The sequence below is a fragment of the Sus scrofa genome, chromosome 8, assembly GCF_000003025.6.
Source record: "Sus scrofa isolate TJ Tabasco breed Duroc chromosome 8, Sscrofa11.1, whole genome shotgun sequence".
NCBI classification, from domain to species: Eukaryota; Metazoa; Chordata; class Mammalia; order Artiodactyla; family Suidae; genus Sus; species Sus scrofa.
This window is the reverse complement of record NC_010450.4, coordinates 37,344,525-37,362,619: the sequence shown is the minus strand read 5'-3', so window position 1 is coordinate 37,362,619 and position 18,095 is coordinate 37,344,525. Positions and strand designations below refer to the sequence as shown.

Here is an 18,095-nt window from a genome sequence, read left to right as displayed (position 1 = left end):
GATGTTCTATTGCTGGCAGGATAGTAATGTTCCCATTTTTAGCCAAATGAGTCCTCTTTCCCAAACCTAAATATCTATGTAAAGATCATTGCCTCAGGTTGAGTCTCTTTGGGTAAAGTCAGAGACAGGACATAATTACTCAGAGATGATGGACAGCCAAGAGAATGTTTCAAGCAAGCCACCCTAACCCAGTTGAGTTTCTCTCAAAAACAATTTTATTTGGATTTATACAGTATTAAAGTTTCCGATTTACATTTCCACGAATCTTTTAGATGAAACGACAGCGTTATTTCACAGTAGTCATTAGGTTCCCATCACAATGACACAAAATGTTGCCTGGTGGTCAAAAATAAAAAGCTTATTTAAAGATGTCAAAAAAAATTTTGGTCCTTGTAAACATTTATATCATTTGGAATTTCCAAAACCTTCATGCAATCTTGACTTTGTAATAACGCCACATTGTAGTTTTTATCAAGAGGGTTATTGGCCCTCTCTAAAATAAGGAGTTGAGCAACACAGTGAATATATGCATATCTAATCATGATTATTCCATACTTAGAAGAGCAGTGGATGTTCTGAATATGAAATATCGCTTGTACATATAATTCTATTTTCCACGACACTGCAGGGGTTAGAATAATCAAGGGGCTTCCCCAAAATGTTTCAGGAGCATTGTTGCAAAATAGAAGTATTTCAAGCTTTATCCAGTGAGTATTTTAAAAAGATGTGGGAAACAGATTAACATGAAATTGATGAGCTTAAAAAAGGGAAAAAGCATATACACTGTAATTCAACGTATTTGGGGGAAACATCAAGTAGAAAAATATGTTATCTAGTAAAACTAGGGCGGCTGGTTGCCACTTTGAGGTAAGGCTTGCAAATGATATCTTTTATGCAAATAAATAATATACACAATAGGAGAGCAAGAAAGTTAATGGGAGGGGGAAGAAGAAAAGGTATTTCTCTGTACATGTATTTTTTTTCTTTTTTCTTTTTGTTTTTTAGGGCTGCACCTGTGGCACATGGAAGTTCCCAGGTCAAATTAGAGCTGCAGCTGCTGGCCTGTGCCACAGCTACAGCAACAGCAACGTGGGATCAGAGGAGCTGCATCTGTGACCTACACCACGGCTCATGGCAATGTTGGATCCTTAACCCACTGATCGAGGCCCAGAGATCAAACCCGAGTCCTCATGGATACTAATTGGGTTTGTTACTGCTGAGCCACAACGGGAACTCCTCTGTACATCTATTTAATGCAACCTTGTACATCTATTTTATGCAATCTATTTTATTCACTGCCCATTAAGAGGTGATTGTCAGGAACTGCCCATCTGCCATAGATAGCTCTAAACTTTGTTTATTTCTTGGCAGATGTGAAATTTGGTGTGCAGTATTCTCTGGGAGGATTCTCTTAGAATTCACATGGGAGTGTTTCAGTACGCAGTGTAGTCCCAGCTTTAAGAGTGAACACCCTGTAGAATCTAGATTCAAAGGCTTTTAATAAGGCAAACTTGAATAAATGAGGGGAAAATGAAAGTTTAAATTAAAAATTTCCTTTTTCCATAAAAAGCAGTAATAATTAGCATGCAAAGTCCAATTCTGCTAGACCGACAGAATCTAGAATGGTGGTATTAGGATTCAGTTTGTTTAGTCATAAGCAATGGAGAAAATCTCAATGACCGCTTGGCACAACTGGGTTCAACTGTAACTTTGACTGACTGCATTAAAAAAAAAAATCCATTTAGGGTCGTAGACATAGGCTCTATGGGACTAAAATAACTTGGGGGAGGGGGAGGGGACACCTGCCTTGCAAGGTATCTATAATCCTGAAGTTACATCCGTTTTGGAAATGTGCTTCTCTATTGCTGCATTTACCAACATAGATTATTTAATCAACAGGTACAGACTGTCTATCATGAACAGAATAATAGATGTTTGGAGCAATACAAAAGAACTAGAAAATGGGGCATTTGCCCCCAAGGACCTTATGCTACTGGAAAATACACAAATGAAATAACTGTTATTGGACAAAATGGCCAGAAGGATTGAGTAGGGAGGCAGGGAGGCAGAGTGAACAGGAGGGACGGTTGCTCATGATGGCTTTTTGGATGATGTTGGCCTGATTCATACTCCAGCATTAGGGAGGGACTAGGAGGAGGCAGATCTGGGCAATGGAGAGAAAATCTCAGAATTCAAGCACAGCAAGGAGAACATTCAGGGACGATAGGTGGCTGCTGCAGTGGAAGGGTAGGGAAGGCCTGAGGATTAGCTTGTCTGAAGCTGAGCGAGGGGAACTACGAGAAATAAAGTGAGTGTGTGTGATGGCGAAGACTGAGGTCAATCATGAGTAAATGATTCTTAGGGAACCGAAACATTTTCTCCAAGGTGCTAATATTCTTAACATTTCCCTGCTCCGGGTATGGGAATTATGAGTCCCCATAATTAGCATGACTATGTCATTTATTACCTAAATGGACAATTTTGAGAGTGAAAAGTGGCTCTCCTGATAATTACACACTTGCATTACCTCAGGCAGACTGGGGCACCCTGCAGGCTATTTTTGCATAGGCTGCTCTTTCTACATTTTCCCCCAAAGAGAAAAGGCTGAGAGGCTTGTGTGTTGGGTGGGGGAGGATGGAGGAGAAGGAGAAAGGAAAGTGCAAGAGTATTTGCTGGGCAGAGTTTCTAGCTGTTGAGAGAGGAAATTACTCTCTTAGCTCCTATGCTCCACTCATCTTTGGACTACCCAGTACCTGGATCCTCAGGGTAAAAAGATTAAATCCAGGCAGAGTAGCAGAGTGGGACAAAGCTTTGCCTTTGCAGCCAAGAAAAACTGGAATTGACTGTGGTGGACTCCATCACTGACTCATTATCCAAACTTGGGTAAATCATTTTTAACCTATTTGAGCTTCTATTTCCAGATATTGGTATTGTCATCATAACTTCACAGGCTTGCAGTGAAGGTCAGATCCTGGAATTATGTGTGGAAAAGTGTTTCTGATGCCTTAGACCAATGTGTGACAGTCATCATTGGATATCTACCCAAAAGCCATTCTTCCCTCCCTTTTAACATGTCACCCCCAGTCCCCCCTTTCCCCCCAGGCATTGGAAAGCTCTGTGGTCAATGTTGCAAACCCATCTTGATAATTCCATTCCTTTTATCAGAGACTGATTCAAGCATGGATGTGTAATCCAACCCTGGCCAATGGGACAAAAGAGAAGACTGCTGGGGGAATTGGGGGGAAAAGAATTCCTTGCTTTTAGAAAGAAACTCAAGGCAGGACTTTTCCTTATTTCTTCCACTTGATAACCAGTGTGTGAGTATAGCCACATTGCAACCATAGCAGGGTGCTGATAACCTTCAGAGTTAAAAAGAAATGCTTAGGGAAGGGACCTGGGTCCTGAATGACATCATTGCACTCTTGAAATAATTAACCCAGTAATTTCCCTACTTCTAAGTTACTGATATATGAGATAACAGTTTGATTATGAAAGTTACTTTAGTTGTATTTTTGGTTACTTGCACCTGAATGGGCCCTGATTAATATACATATTAGTAAGTACTAATTTCAACGTGGTGCAAATTTGAAGATTTAGGAGTGCCTCCTCTGTTTTTAAAACAATGAAATTAAATATGAAACCATCTTTTGACAAAAAGCGTGAGAAACCAGAAAAAGAAAACTATTATCTCACTACCTTAAGAGGAGTGATGAATACACCTGTACATAAGTTTTTGTGGGGCGTGTGAAGTCGAACGGCAGACTATTAGGCTAACTCTACAAAAACGAGACTGGCCTATGATGGGAGGGAGGAATTTCTAGGCACTGTCCTAGCAATTCTGAATGGTCAGGGGTTCTCAGGGGAATCATGAAGGTTTAGCGTTGAAAGGTATCTTTTTAAAAAAGAGAGTGAGAACATCTGGGTGCAGGAATCGTGTTGGGGATGGTGTTCAGAGACTGGAATGGGAGGATGCATGCTTCCAAAATGTCCAGAGCTAGAAATCCTGATCACAATTTAATCAGTAAACTTTCAGTTTTGTCACAGCTGTGCCGAAAACATTTGGCAGATTTAACCAGGTAAGGAGGAGATGAAAGAAGGTGGGAGAAGTGGGTCAGAGAGAGTGGATAACAAAGTTCTAAAGACCTTTTCCAATAGATGGGAGGCTGCTTCTTGCTGGAGAGCTTGATGCTCTGGGCTATTCCCCTTACAGGACACAGGACAGTGATGGCATCTCAGATGGGAAGAAACGCCGAAGGGCACTGCAACAGCATTTCTGCTCAGATGCTGCTTAAAAGTTGGCTTTTCCACTCAGGAGGGGCATTTCATGGCCATTCCTGACTGAGATAGAATGGCCTAAGGGATCCACGTCTTTCCAGAGATCTGAAAATAGAGACCAGGCTGATTTATGTTAGCCAAGACTCTCCAATGCTCTTAAAGGGAATTATTGTAGTGCAGACCATGACTAAAATCATAAAGTATATATATTTTTGCCATTTGCCTGAAAATTTACCTTCTGTGTGTTTTTTTAAAGAGGAATATAAATTCAGTTCACTTTATACCAGATAGCTTACTCCCAAAGACAGGCAACAAGGGATATTACCAAATTTGTGGGGCTGTGTTAGGAGAGGGCACAGGACTCTTCTGTCTTTCTGCTAGCCTCTTATACAAATGAACACCTCTAAAATCCCCTTTGAAATTTAGTTGTGGAAGGGAACTTGGAGGTCATCTTGGAGTGTGTCCACAGTCACGCATCTGGGCAGTGGTAGTGACAGCAGTGAAGCCAGGGCATGAAATCTTAACTCCAGGGTGTCTTCTGTCCATTGTCCCCTTCTTCCAACTATGTGGCTCATTTATAGTTAACTTTTTAAGGTTAAGCTACACATTGCTTGGTGTGTATTTAGAGAATCTTCTGTTCTCTAAATATGGAAATGCTTCCTTGTACAGTCGAAAATTGACCGGACACTGTAAACCAGCTATAATGAAAAAATAAAAATAAAAAAAAATGCTTCCTGGAGGAAAAAGATGTTCTACAGATTTTAAAGGGGAAATTTAGCCAGTTCGCATTATGACCTGCCCAATTATTTACTACATTTAATGCCTGCTAGAAGGTCAAGAGGAAGTAGGTGGGATAATGTATGGAGGTGTGAATCTGCAATAGACATAAGATACAGAGATGATGAAGCAGGTCTAGTTCCTAGAGGATAGTCTAGGTGTGCTGTGTAGATGATAAGCCATTCTGGGAGGAATAATAATAGATTTTTAGGTGGTGTACAATTCAGACTGAAGACATGTATGAATAAGTGTGATGAAAAGATCGATACAGCTTGAGTTCACGACAACTATACTGTAAAGAGATGGTCTTATCATCAAACTTAGGTGTAGATAATGTAATTATCCTAGGTTTGAGCTAGTGATTTTTATTTCCATTTTGTTTTGAATTAGATTGGGAGAGAGAAGGTTTAGGTTAGCGTGTACTCTCTATACAAGGGACAGAAAAGCAGAAAAGAAAAATAACCCAAGGCATTTCAGAAGAGGCTACTGTGACTACACAAACTAAAGATCTTTTAAAGGTAAGAGGAGTAGGTATTTGGAGAAATTATTAAAATTTGTTGTTTTGTGTATTCAGTTGAAGATATACAATAGGAGTCCAAAGAAGCTTAAGCTTTCAGCTATTCATGGGCGAGACAGTTTATGAGGTTTAGAGATGAGAAAGAAAAAATAAATGAATTGATTTCATTGGGTTTAAGGCACGAGGCAGGATGGCATATGGTGCTAGGAAGGAATGGACACACCCGAGGTCATCTGTTTTGCATTGGCGAAGTTGCAAGATGCATGAACATATTTTAATAATTACACCTATAAAAATTATATTGGAAAATGGTCCCCCTTCCCTGTTTTTCTTTAAAAGGAAATTCAGGGAGAAGTAGGACCCAGACAACAACACTGATTTCTCTTATTTGTCCTTAGCTGCTAACTGGGGCTGTTTTAAGCTGGTGAATCTGTAATCCTGTGGACTGAAGGTAAATTGCATAATGTTATTTGGCCTCTGTTTTATGGATTTGTTTTTATTGATTTATTTTTCCATTGTCTTCAGGAAATGCAGGTAGAGATGTTATTGAGATTGGTTTTCTTTCCCAACTGGTTCAGAAAGAGTCTCCCTTTTCCCACAGTAAATTCCTACTGAAGCCTTGGTAATGAGGGCCAGTTGCTCCAGGATGGGCAAAGCATCGAGGGGCCTGTCAGGAATGGTTGCCTATTCCTCAGTGTACCAAGGACTATTCAAAGTAGGAAAAACCAAACCAAACCACCAATCATTAGACCTCTTTGGTTTGAATAAGAAAATTCTTGCTTTGGAGAAATAAAAACAAACTCAAAACTATGCTTATCCTTCCAGGAAGTCAGTCTTTTCTGGTTTGCAAATCTTCTATTGAAAAGGATTTCCTTTCAAATGTTTGTGAAACTGCAGCCTCTAACAATGAAGTTTTCATTGTTAAGTTGGTTTAGTTGATTTCAGTTATCAAGAAAAGCAGGGTTTAAGCAAAAGCACACAATGTGCTCTGGACCTAGAAACTGATCTTGTTAGTTCCAACAGGGCATTTTTCTTATTCAATTGCTGGTGGACCCTCATTGGCATGTTTTGGAGCCAAAATGTCTCACAGTGGTGGCTCTCTGCACTCTCCTGGCAGTTAAAATGCTGGCAAGAAAAGCCCTGCCTTGCTGAGTTCTTACCTCCAAGAAAGACCTTGTTCACTCCTAAATATTGCTGGGAAACCAATCTGTATCCCTACTTGTTTAGATAGTCAGAATTTCTGTGGATACATCACCCTTTCTGGGACCGCCAGTTTGCATGGAAACACATCTCATGGCATAATACCCCACCATTCTGAAGACTCTTTCAAGAATACTAGGACTTGGAAGAAATATATTTAAGAGCGTTTAACTGCCAGATTCTCTTTTAAGTTTAACTAGCATATATCAAACACGTCCCGGACCTCCAGTGGAAAAATACTTAGGATCCAATCTGTTTATACCAATGTTTCTTTTTACCTTTCAAAACCAGTGGCATGGTTACCTCTGGATCTTTCAGGCATGAATCAGCCAGTTGGTGTTATCAGTGTCACAGGCTATCTCTTCCTTTTCTCCTTCCTACCATTCGCCCATTTGACTGTTTGCTTACCCTGATCAACCATCCATCCATTTCTATTCTTGTTAGAAGTCGTGGGAAACCTTGTGGAAGGAAAGAACGTAGAAGCTCAGGCTATTGGTGCAAATGAAGCTTTGGATTACCTGTGGATTTTGATCATGTCTTCCATTCCTGACCCTCTCAACAGCATGGATAATTCTGTCTCTGAATATATGCGTGGCCACAAGTGAGTGATGAAAGCACATCTACTTTTCATGGAACAGTTCCAGAAGCATCACGCTAAGGTTCCTGTCTCTGCTGGTGTGCTGATCCCGAGCCCCACAGGTGTGCAGCCTTCTGGGCAGCTCCAGTGCCTTTCAGAGGGGTTGGGGCATGAGGCAGTGATCACAGACACCTGGCAGAATTACACAACTGCACACACGAAAATGGCAGAGAAAGAGCAAGAGCTAAAAAAGAGTCTGGTTTGGGTCCAAATCACTAGTCATTTCACTTCATGAATAAAAGCAAGTGCCTTGGAAGCTTACATTATTTACAATGCTCAGATTTTTCAAACATCCACCCAAAGCTGAGACCACCACACAACAGGGAACGATTCAATGAACTATGTACAGAATTTACAAAGAAGTTTACATAATATTCTACATTCCATTAACAACTTGACCTCTGTGTTGACTTTTAAGCAACAGATATTTTTGATTGTTTTTCTGTCTTCCTCATCCCAGTAACTGCTGATTGAACCCACATGAACAAAGCCTCACACATTCCTTTACCCTCCCTCTGGGGATAAATATATGATTACACTTTGTTTAGGAAAAACAAAACAGAACAAAACTGTGGCACATCATCCTTTGTAAAATACTATTCAAAATTGTCCGTATTAGAAATCTTGGAGGTCTTTTCCTTCTAACATTATAAATAGATCTTTTTGTTTGTTTGTTTCACTTGGCAAATTGTGATGGAGCTCCTTCTGAAGTGAATATAAAGTAGTCATCGGTTTTACAAAGATGGAATTTAGTCCACAGTTCTGTGTATTGTACATAATGCTTGTTTAAGGAATGCCTGTCCTTGGATCTGTAAACCAAACTTTATTCTCTGCACCACATTTTCTCTTTGCATCTTCAAGATCCTTCATTGATTGTAATGCACGATAAAAATGATATATATGAAAACACCTATCATTTAGTCAGCAGAATTCACAACCAGTCTGCTGTTTCTATTTGGCAATGGAGAGGATTGAGGCAACAATCCTGGATAATTCAAACCAAAGATGTGTCTTTCACCTGGGTTTTGCCTCACAAAGCTGGTAAGTGGAATGCACGTGTTACCCCTGATATTTTAAGTCAAGAAACATGACTGGTAGGAATGCATGTGTAGTTATTGTCTGATGAATGATGGGATTTCTGCTGGGTCTACACAGGGTAAGTCTGAGACACAATTTACATCACAGATTATGAACTGTGAACATGGGGTCCCCTGGACATGACTGTGGCATAAGAGAGTGTGTCTGAGCAAGTTTTAGCCTCTGCTGCCACTTCGGTAATGCAGGAGATTATGGCTATTTTCATCGCTAAAAGAAAACAACCCAATAATGGTTAAAAAGTAACTCCTCTCTAATGGAATGCTGTGAATTTTTCAGGAATGGGGACCAGTTGGAGGGCACTTAAGAATGTCTAACAACATTTATGTTTTATGTACATCAATTTGGGCAACACAGGGTAGAGAGGCAGAGAAGGAAGGGTTTTGATCTGTGTACTCTTCAGCCTGGAAAGAGAGTGGGTGGGGGCCAAGGAGGGGAGGATTTGGCTAGAAGGTGTCCAGAAGAAGGAAGTGGGGACGGAGGTCATTAACTGGAAATATGGCAGCTTTTCCATTTTCCTGACTGCTGTTGCCTCTAAAATCAGAGCTACCTAACAGGATTTGTGTAATGCTAGCTGTGACTTTCTACATCCAAAAGGGCATGCAGTGACACCACTTTGTGCCTGATGGTAGATTCAGGTACTAGTTTTACATTTTACAAAGGCTAAGATATAAGAATTCAAAATGTTCTTTTTTTCTTAGAGATGCTTTACATCTAAAATTACAAGCATCACATTCTTTAGACTTTTAAGGCAAGATAATCATGATAAAACTATAAATAACTCAATCTCCCCCCCCCCCGTTTTTATGGCCACATCTGTGGCATATAGGGGTCAAATCAGAGATGCAGCTGCCAGCCTAAGCCACAGCCACAGCCACACCCCATCCAAGCTGCATCTGCGACCCACACCACAGCTCATGGCAACACCAGGATCCTTAACCCACTGAACCACAACAGAAACTCCCTATAAATTACTCGATCTTTTCCAAGAAGAATGATCTAAACAGGTAAATAAAGAGAACTGTTTTGTTATGAAACATAGATTAACAGATACTTTGTTTCTGATTTAGCATTTCATAAAACATATAATATCTATAGCATATCCATTTATTTATTTTGGGATTCTCTTTTCCTCTCCCTTTCTAAAAGAACACCTCAACCCTCCCTCTCCTTGGGTTTCTCAGCAGAATTCAGCCTCCTCTTTTCAATTAAGATTCTAATCTCTAGCAGCTGAGGCTGTTGTAAACATGGACCCACATCACAGCCTTAGGGAGAAAGCCAGATTATCAAACAAGGTAATCATCCCTATTATTTCCTCACCTCTTTTATCACATCCATAGATCAGGTCCCAAATCGCCTTTGTAAATGGTTGGTCAACATGGATTTCCGTCAGTCTTGCAAATGAACATATAGAATTCTTATATTCTCAGGCTGAACACACACAAATAATAAGGCTTTCATGACATGAAGTAGATGAATCTCAACTGTAGTGGGTTGGATATGTTTAGAATTGTGTGTTGAGCTACGGAGGGATGCTCCTTCTGTGATGAGCAAAGTAATTCATGAGCAGAGATAAGGCAGAAGCAGTCATGACTGTAGACAAGGTCTGTACTTGAGGGGCTGTTGTAATATTTGAAGGCTCAGTGATGTTGATGTTGTTGTTGTCATTATCTGTGGTTTTGCTATTTTTGAAGATTTTCTTTAAAGTAGAAATTTGGCCTTGAAGGAGAATGGTACCAAATGGGTATATGTGCAATTCCTGAAGCATTCATTGCATGTTTTGGAATGCAGAGCTCAGAGAGCAGCTGCGTAAAGCGCTAGCTGAGGAACTAGCACCATGCAACCAGCTTGTCCTGTTTGATCCTGCTCTCTGGAAGGCTAAGAAATATATACTATTGATTAAATATTTGGCAGTTCAGGTAACTGCCCAGGCACCCTTTTCACAGCACATAAATCTTGCCTTCCTTACGGAAAGGGCAATATTTTTCTCAAGCAAAAATGTCTTACCAACCCCTTCTTTAAAGCCTACCCGCCCTAGCCCCCTTTCTCTCAATTTCTCTGAAGGAGAAGCTGGAGAAATGTGATGCCATGGCTTCATGGCACCGCATCAAGTGATTCCAGGCTAAGGAAATAAGTTCAGGGCTGCTCATTTGAAAGAGTTTAAAAAAGGGTCACTGTCCCCCCCCATCCCCCCTTATTCTTAACAGGAAAAGAAAAATGGCCCCAATGGCTACCAAGTTGGATTCTAATGTTGATTTTAAATCTACCTGGAGGTCTGAGAAAGATGTATTTTTTAAAAGAATATCTAGCTTAATGGTGAGGTGAAGATGGCAGATTGGTTTGGCCTAACCTGGATCAGTGCTTCCAGTCTCTCCCTCTTCCTCCACGGAGCTGGGACCCCTTCTCCAGTGGACCTAGGGCAACTTGAGGGTGGAGGGGGCGTCTTCCTCCCTTTTCTGGGCTCCTTTTTGTTTTCCCTTCTTCCTGGAAATCTGTAACTTATCAATGGCTTTGTTTTTTTCTTCTGAGATCCTGGAAATTGTGTTGTTTTTTTGGCAGCATGAGATTGTTACAGTTTACCAGGAAGCAATGTGCACAGAGAGCTAAGTCCTCTTTTCATTTTCCTTTAAAAAATAATCAATAAAATCCAGGGCAACTAGAACTGCTAAAGAGCTACCTATCTAATTTCTTTCTTTGTGTATGTGTGTGTGTGTGTGTTGTGTGTGTGTGGTGTGTGTGTGTGTGTGTGTTTGTAAACATGGCAATTAACAGAGCTCTGAAAGAGCCGATAACCTGGACCACAGTAGACTGGAAAAAAATAGAGGTTTTTTTTTGTTTGTTTTTTTCTCTGTTTTTTTGAAGTAAACATGGTGCAGTAATAAAATTGATATGTAAGACCTAAAACCAATTGGATGGCTGAATCTCTTACCTCAAAAAGCACAGCAGTATCGCTGCTGGGGGACCTGTGGGGTTAAAAACCAAGAGAAGAGGAAAGTAGTCATTTATGAACCACTGGGACAGACCTTAGTGTACATAGTAAAGCCAATAAACGACGTTAAAAAGAGAAAAGGTGATGGGGAAGAACATTCGGGACCACTTGTCTATGGAATTGACATCAGTCAAGTCGGGGATTTTGACTTTGAGCTGCGACGCGCGTCTGCGGATGCGCCCCTTGCTGTGCGCGCCGTGCCGGTCCAGCGCCCGCCCGTATGCCTCGCGGCTGCTCATGGGCTTGCGGTACTGGATGCTGGCGCTGTCGTACGAGTACATGGTGGCCTTGGGGTCGCTCACGCCAGTGAGTACTTCCGAGCCGCTGGTCTCGTTCCTGATTTCCAGGGTGCTGAGGAGAATGTTGCCGTGGGCGTCGACCTGACGGATAAAAAGACAGGCTCAGGCACCACTTAACTGACTTGAGCTCGTTTCTGTTAACCTGTAACTGAGGATACCGCGGGGGGCTCGTTGCATAGTGTTTTGCTAGACATCTAGCTTTGCGTGCATCCTGGATGTCTGTCTATCTATCCATCCATCTATCATCTATCTATCCTCTCTATCATATCTATCTGTCATTGATCTATCATCTAATCCATCATCTATCAATCAATGTGATTACTATCTATGATCTAATCCATCATCTATCTAATCTACCATCCATTTATCATTATCTAAACTATCCATCATTTATCTCCATTCACTAAACACTATGTATATGTGTGTGTAGTGCTGTTTTGTGTGTGTTTATGTGTGTGGAATATATATTACATATAATATTTATCATAAATATATAAAATTATATAATTTTGTTTTTACTACCTATCATTTTTTGAATCTATGGATATACATTACATGTATATATATATTTTGTAATAACCAAAAATTGTTTGCTTATTACAAAAGTGAAACAGAAACAATCAAAACTAGAAACAATTAGGAAACAAAAAAAGTAAAAAGTCATAATTTCACCTTCAGTGTCCATTGTTTCTAATATCTTGTTAAACCTCCAGTCTTTTTTCTGTTTGTATATACTTACAAACACAGGCTCACCTAGTATATTTTGCTTTGCAATCAGCTTTTGTCAGTTAGTAGTATTGCTTGATTGATCATTTTTCCATGTTAATAAATAGTCCTCTGTGACATCATGTATTCATAACTTAAATGAATAAACTATAACTGAATCAATCGAGTACTAGATGTTCAGGCTTGCTTTTTTTTTTTTTTCACTATTAAATAACAAACCTACAAAGAAGATCTTTTAGCTAAATCTTTGTGCATATCCATAATTATTTCTTCAGGCCAAATTGCCAAAAGTTGGGATGGATTCATGGGTCAAAAGAATATCCCTGGCTAGACTTTAAGTTTTGTGTCTCCACCACTGTTCACTGTTGCTTCTACCACTCTGGTGATACCTATCCAGGTTTCTTGATTTTTTTTTTATGCTATGCCCAGACACACACTTCTGGAGCTACAGAAATTGTGAGTATCTTAGGGCTCATATATGTTTTTAAAGGCTTTGTTTAACTTCATGCTAATGTACTTTGCAAACTGATTTCCCTGGGGAGGTCATGGCTCATTCATGCAAAAGAATTTGAAGTACTTCCAAGGGCAATCCAGGCAGCTGTATTTAAATTTAGAGTTACTAGCACAGTGTCTGACTTACAATATGTGCTCTATAAATGCTTTCAAATGACACTGATTTCAGTCAACACTTGTGAAAGCCCAGGATTTGGGTGGCCAAGCAAAGAACCTGGTGATGAAGAAAGAGATAGAGAAAAGCATACGAGGAAGCAAAGACAAAGAAAAGTGCAGAGGGTGAGATGTGATGGTGGGACATAACAGATGAGATAGCTCAGATTTTTTGTGTCTGTCATGTGCCTAGAGTTATGGTAGGTGCTTCGTAGATATTACTTGTTTAATACAACAACAACTGCCTCAAGGTCACATCTCAGTAAGTGCCCGAACTTAGATTACAACCCATGTCCTGTCTGATTCAAAGCTCATATGATTTTAATTAAGAATGAACCACTTCGTAGTCCTTGGCCATTACCACATCCTGCAGTGAATTTAGTGATGCGATTGATAACTTTAAGCTTTGAATTAGTGGGAGAGAGAAATGGTGACTGAATCTGGCCTCTGTCTCTCTCTGCATTCTCACCGATCGTCATTTACCCTTGTGAAGCATTCTGTCTAACCTGGCTAACCACTATGCTGGCTCATCTATTGCTTTCTTTTTTTTTTTTTTTTTTTTTTTTTTGTTGTTGTTGTTGTTGTTGCTATTTCTTGGGCCGCTCCCGCGGCATATGGAGGTTCCCACGCTAGGGGTTGAATCGGAGCTGTAGCCACCGGCCTACGCCAGAGCCACAGCAACGCGGGATCCGAGCCGCGTCTGCAACCTACACCACAGCTCACGGCAACGCCGGATCGTTAACCCACTGAGCAAGGCCAGGGATCGAACCCGCGACCTCATGGTTCCTAGTCGGATTCGTTAACCACTGCGCCACGACGGGAACTCCTATTGCTTTCTTTATTCAGGTATTTATTATTAATTTTTGTTATTGTTGTTAGTAACTACTATTTATCAAATCCTACTGTGTAATTTATCAGATACATTTCTCAGAAATTTATTTTTCAGAACATTTTGAAATATATAATATCATCCTAGTTCAGCGGATGGGAAAACTGAGGCTCAGGTTAAATAAATGCCTAAGGTTAAACAAATTTGGAATTCAAACATAGGTGACGCTTTGTTTCAGATATCATTTTCCCCTCCTCTTTGCACATTAATCAATGTGTTTTCCTCAAGCTCAATTGAAATTTTACTTCCTCTGTGGACCTTCCCTGGTCACAGTAACCTCAAGAATTTTCTCTCTTTCTCCCCAGACCTTTATTGACTACTTATTAAGTCACCAGCTATTGTGCTAGGTGTCAAGGGTGTGAATATATATAAAGTAGTGTATTTCTGTGGTTGAAAATCATGCCTATGGAAGTCCATGTTACTAAAGAGGATGATAGGGTTGAAGTGACAAAGACCAGAGTTCTAGATTCATTAGAGAAGGGGCAAGTACTTTGGGAGGTAAAATGATGCAAGTGATTTTGCCTGGTATTGTGGAACAGTCCAGAGAATCATCAAACATGATTTTGTCCTTGAGATAATAATTTCCTTAGAGATACCAGCATAAGACATAATATTGGAAATGACAAAAGAGTTTTTAACCAAATGCTAAGTAGGACAGTATAGACCACGATTAGGGGTTCACAAAAGTGAGAAATCATTGGGGTTCATGGAAGGCTTCATGAGGAGGTGGAGCTTGTCTTGAATCTTAAAGGATGGGAGGAGGATAGAACAAAGGACTGGGAGTTGAAAACTGTTTTCATCCTAGTTTCGTTATTAACTCGATTTCCTCATCCGTAAATGAAAGGTTTTCACTAGGTAATCTCACAGGTTTATTTCTGATTTTTCACTGACTTTGATCATAGAGACTATTCCAGGCCGAGACACAGCATACTAAAAACAAAAAAACAAAAAAACACTTGTAAAACGGAATCACTTGACCTGTACTGGATGCATCATTATGTTACATTATCACAAAATCTCTCTTAAGTAAACAAGCTAGAATTTAGAATCAGCCAGTGAAGTGTACAGTTGCTTCTCATTAAACAGAAGTCATGGCAAAGTACATTTTTATGAAGATATTTTGGTTAACCTTGGTGCAGACTCAAAGGTGCTTATAAATTGCATGATGTTTATTAGTTCCTGCATAACCTTCCAAATATTCGTCATTGACAAGAAATCATAGCTTTAAGTGGTTTGACATATAAAATAATGAATCCAGTTGTGCAGCTACCCATGAAAGTTGATTTCATTACTGCACAGTTGAACATTACCATGTTCTTTATTTGAAAATTAAGGAGTGAAAAGAAAAGAGAAAATTAAGGAGTGTTGTATAACCATTATTGCCCATCTCCATTCTGTCCTTACATAAGCTAGGATGTATCCTAAAAGTTGGTGGTACAGTAAGTGAGTGAGTGTGTCTGTGTGTGTGTGTGAGATGGTGTGCACAAGCATTTCTTCAGAGGTGTGACATTTCATTCTCCATCCTCCAAGATTTTGCTGCCTAGTGAGGTGGGTGTATAGTAACCACACTCCAGCTGACTCTAGCAGGTTTCTTTTTGGCTCTGCCTTAACTCTTGCCCTTTGGAGAAGAGTGGTTTTCCTTTCACCTCAACTGTATAAGGACACCCAAGAGATCCTTATATCCATGGCTGGCACAGCTTCCCAAAAATAATATCCATGGGGAAAGTGGCCACATTTCTTCACATCTTCAGAAGCAACAAGGAGCTATGCTGGACATTGCTTCATCACCTTTAATGGTCAACCGCTGCCTAATTTAATAAGGAAATATTGACATCTGGGTTGGGCATGATCCAGATGTCGGAGGTTTTAAACCCTTGGAACAGAAGGACGTAAGGCAAATGAAGATGTCAGCACACTGGATTTCTAGGGCAGACACAGCCTAAGGGACTTCCTACTGCGTTGCTGATGTTGGAATAAGTGTTCAGTGAGATAACCATTCCCTGCCCTGCAGGCTGCGGTACAGCAAGGGACTTTCCTCTCCAGCCTCCAGAAGACAAGCTTGGAGGAACACTTCTGGCTTCTTTTCTCTTTTTCCTCTTTCACTCTTCCCACTGACCCATCTCATGGGCAAATTTGGAAGAAAGAGGCAGGCATATGTGGCTTTGGGCCTTCTGGACTCTTCTCTTCCTCTGATCTGCTTCTGGAGAAGGTGCAGTCCAGTCAGGGCTGTGCATATTGAACTGCTGCCTTGGTGGGTAAAGTCTGCAGTTGTTCGGGGTTCTGATAATTGGGGAGATAAGTCTGTCTACTATCCGGGCAATGGCTTCGTGATGAACCACATAATTGTCAAACTGACATCACTGATTCATTTTTAAGTTTAAAGCATTGCTGACCCTAAATTAAGAACAAGTGAATACGATGATTCTTGCTATTTTTATTTTTATGGCCACACCTGTGGTATATGGAATTTCCCAGGCTGGGGTCGAATCAGAGCTGCAGCTGCAGCTGCAGCCTGTGCCTCAGCCATGGCACCACTGGGTCTGAGCTGCATCTACAACCTATGGGGCAACGCTGGATTCTTTCTTCCTCCCTTCCTTCCTTCCTTCTTTCCTTTCTTTCTCTTTTTTTCTTTTTTGTCTTTTTAGGGCCACACCCATGGCATATGGAGGTTCCCAGGCTAGGGGTTGGATCTGAGCTGCAGCCACTGGCTACACCACAGCCACAGCAACACCAGATCCGAGCCATATATGTTACCTACACCACAGCTCAGGGCAACGCCGATCCTTACCCCACTGAGCAAGGCCAGGGATTGAACTTGTGTACTCATGGATACCAGTCATGTTCCTTTTCCATGACAGGAACTCCAGTGCTGGATTCTTAACCCACTGAGCAAATCCAGGAATCGAACCTGCATCTGCACAGATACAATGTCTGATCCTTAACCCACTGAGCCACAATGGGAACTCCAGAATATAAATATTTTTAAGGCTTCAGGAGGGCAAATAACTCATTCTCTTCCCATTCAGATGATCCAAATGCAAGATGTCTAATAAAGGGGAGCAGAGAACACGGCTTTAGATCTGTAGCCCTAAGAGCTTGTTAATCCCTCCTCCTCACCCCACTTCCTATTAGGTATATTTATGGGCTAGAAGAGTTAATTTTAGGTTTATAATGGAAAAAAGTTAAAATGTTAATAGTTCCTTCATTCACTCATCCTTTTATTCAATAAAAGGTACCTACTATGTGCCAGGCCCTGTTCCAGACACTGATGAAGGAACCAGCCCCCCATATGCAATATGTCTCACGTTTTAGAATTTCAAAGATCTCAACTAATAAGGCCTTTAACCTTGTACTCTGCTGTACAAGCCCTGTGACTGCCCCCATCTCTTATTGGTTCTACATGTTTTATTGGGCAAATACTGTAACCTCTTTCAAACTCAGGTTATTAGTTCTCCTAATAGATTTTTTGAAATGTGCTCCCTTGTGACTGTGTGATTCACCTTCTCCTTGCCTCCTGACGCTTTCTCTTATCTTCCCTCCTGAAGGTCCATCCTGAAGATTCTCCTGACCACAGGCAAATCTTGGAGGGGTTCATATACACAGGGGCACCTGCGATTTCACTGTGTAAAGACCTGAGGTGGGGAGAGGTGGCTTCCAGCTGGAGAACCCTCTCTTCCTTTCCTGCAGGGCAGTGCTAACCAATCACAAGAGCTTGTTTGAAAATTCTGGGAATTTAGAAACAGTTCTGGGAAGATAGCAGTGAGTAAAAGAGATATGGCTCCTGAACTGTGGGCTCTTACACATTCTTATAAAGAAAACAGGTAATAAAATTCATTTTTAAATATTGAGTAGCATTATGAAAAAAACAAAACAGCTGTGTGTGTGTATACCTATATGTATAATTTTTTTCTTGCTTTTTAGGGCTGTACCTGCAGCATATGAAAGTTCCCAGGCTAGGAGTCGAATTGGAGCTACAGCTGCCCAGCCTACACCCTAGCCACAGCAACGCCAGATCCTTAACCCAC

General features: G+C 40.7%; 2 protein-coding genes across 3 annotated transcripts in view; one reads left to right on the top strand and one right to left on the bottom strand.

The window, feature by feature from the left end:
• Positions 1-17,912, top strand: part of COMMD8 (COMM domain containing 8) — a 35,617-nt gene extending 17,705 nt beyond the window's left edge. The window contains exon 5 of one of the 2 annotated variants that reach the window (XM_021100563.1): positions 17,616-17,912. In XM_021100563.1, the coding sequence (XP_020956222.1) occupies positions 17,616-17,768 (153 nt within the window). In that variant the 3' untranslated portion in view covers positions 17,769-17,912. Of the gene's footprint in view, positions 1-5,967; positions 6,022-17,615 lie in introns of those variants that run through there. The other variant, XM_021100564.1, reaches the window with a different exon arrangement.
• Positions 7,670-18,095, bottom strand: part of GABRB1 (gamma-aminobutyric acid type A receptor beta1 subunit) — a 376,937-nt gene continuing 366,511 nt past the window's right edge. Inside the window, exon 9 of the mRNA XM_003356910.5 lies at positions 7,670-11,870. Within this exon, the coding sequence (XP_003356958.4) occupies positions 11,526-11,870 (345 nt within the window). The 3' untranslated portion in view covers positions 7,670-11,525. The remainder of the gene's footprint in view (positions 11,871-18,095) is intronic.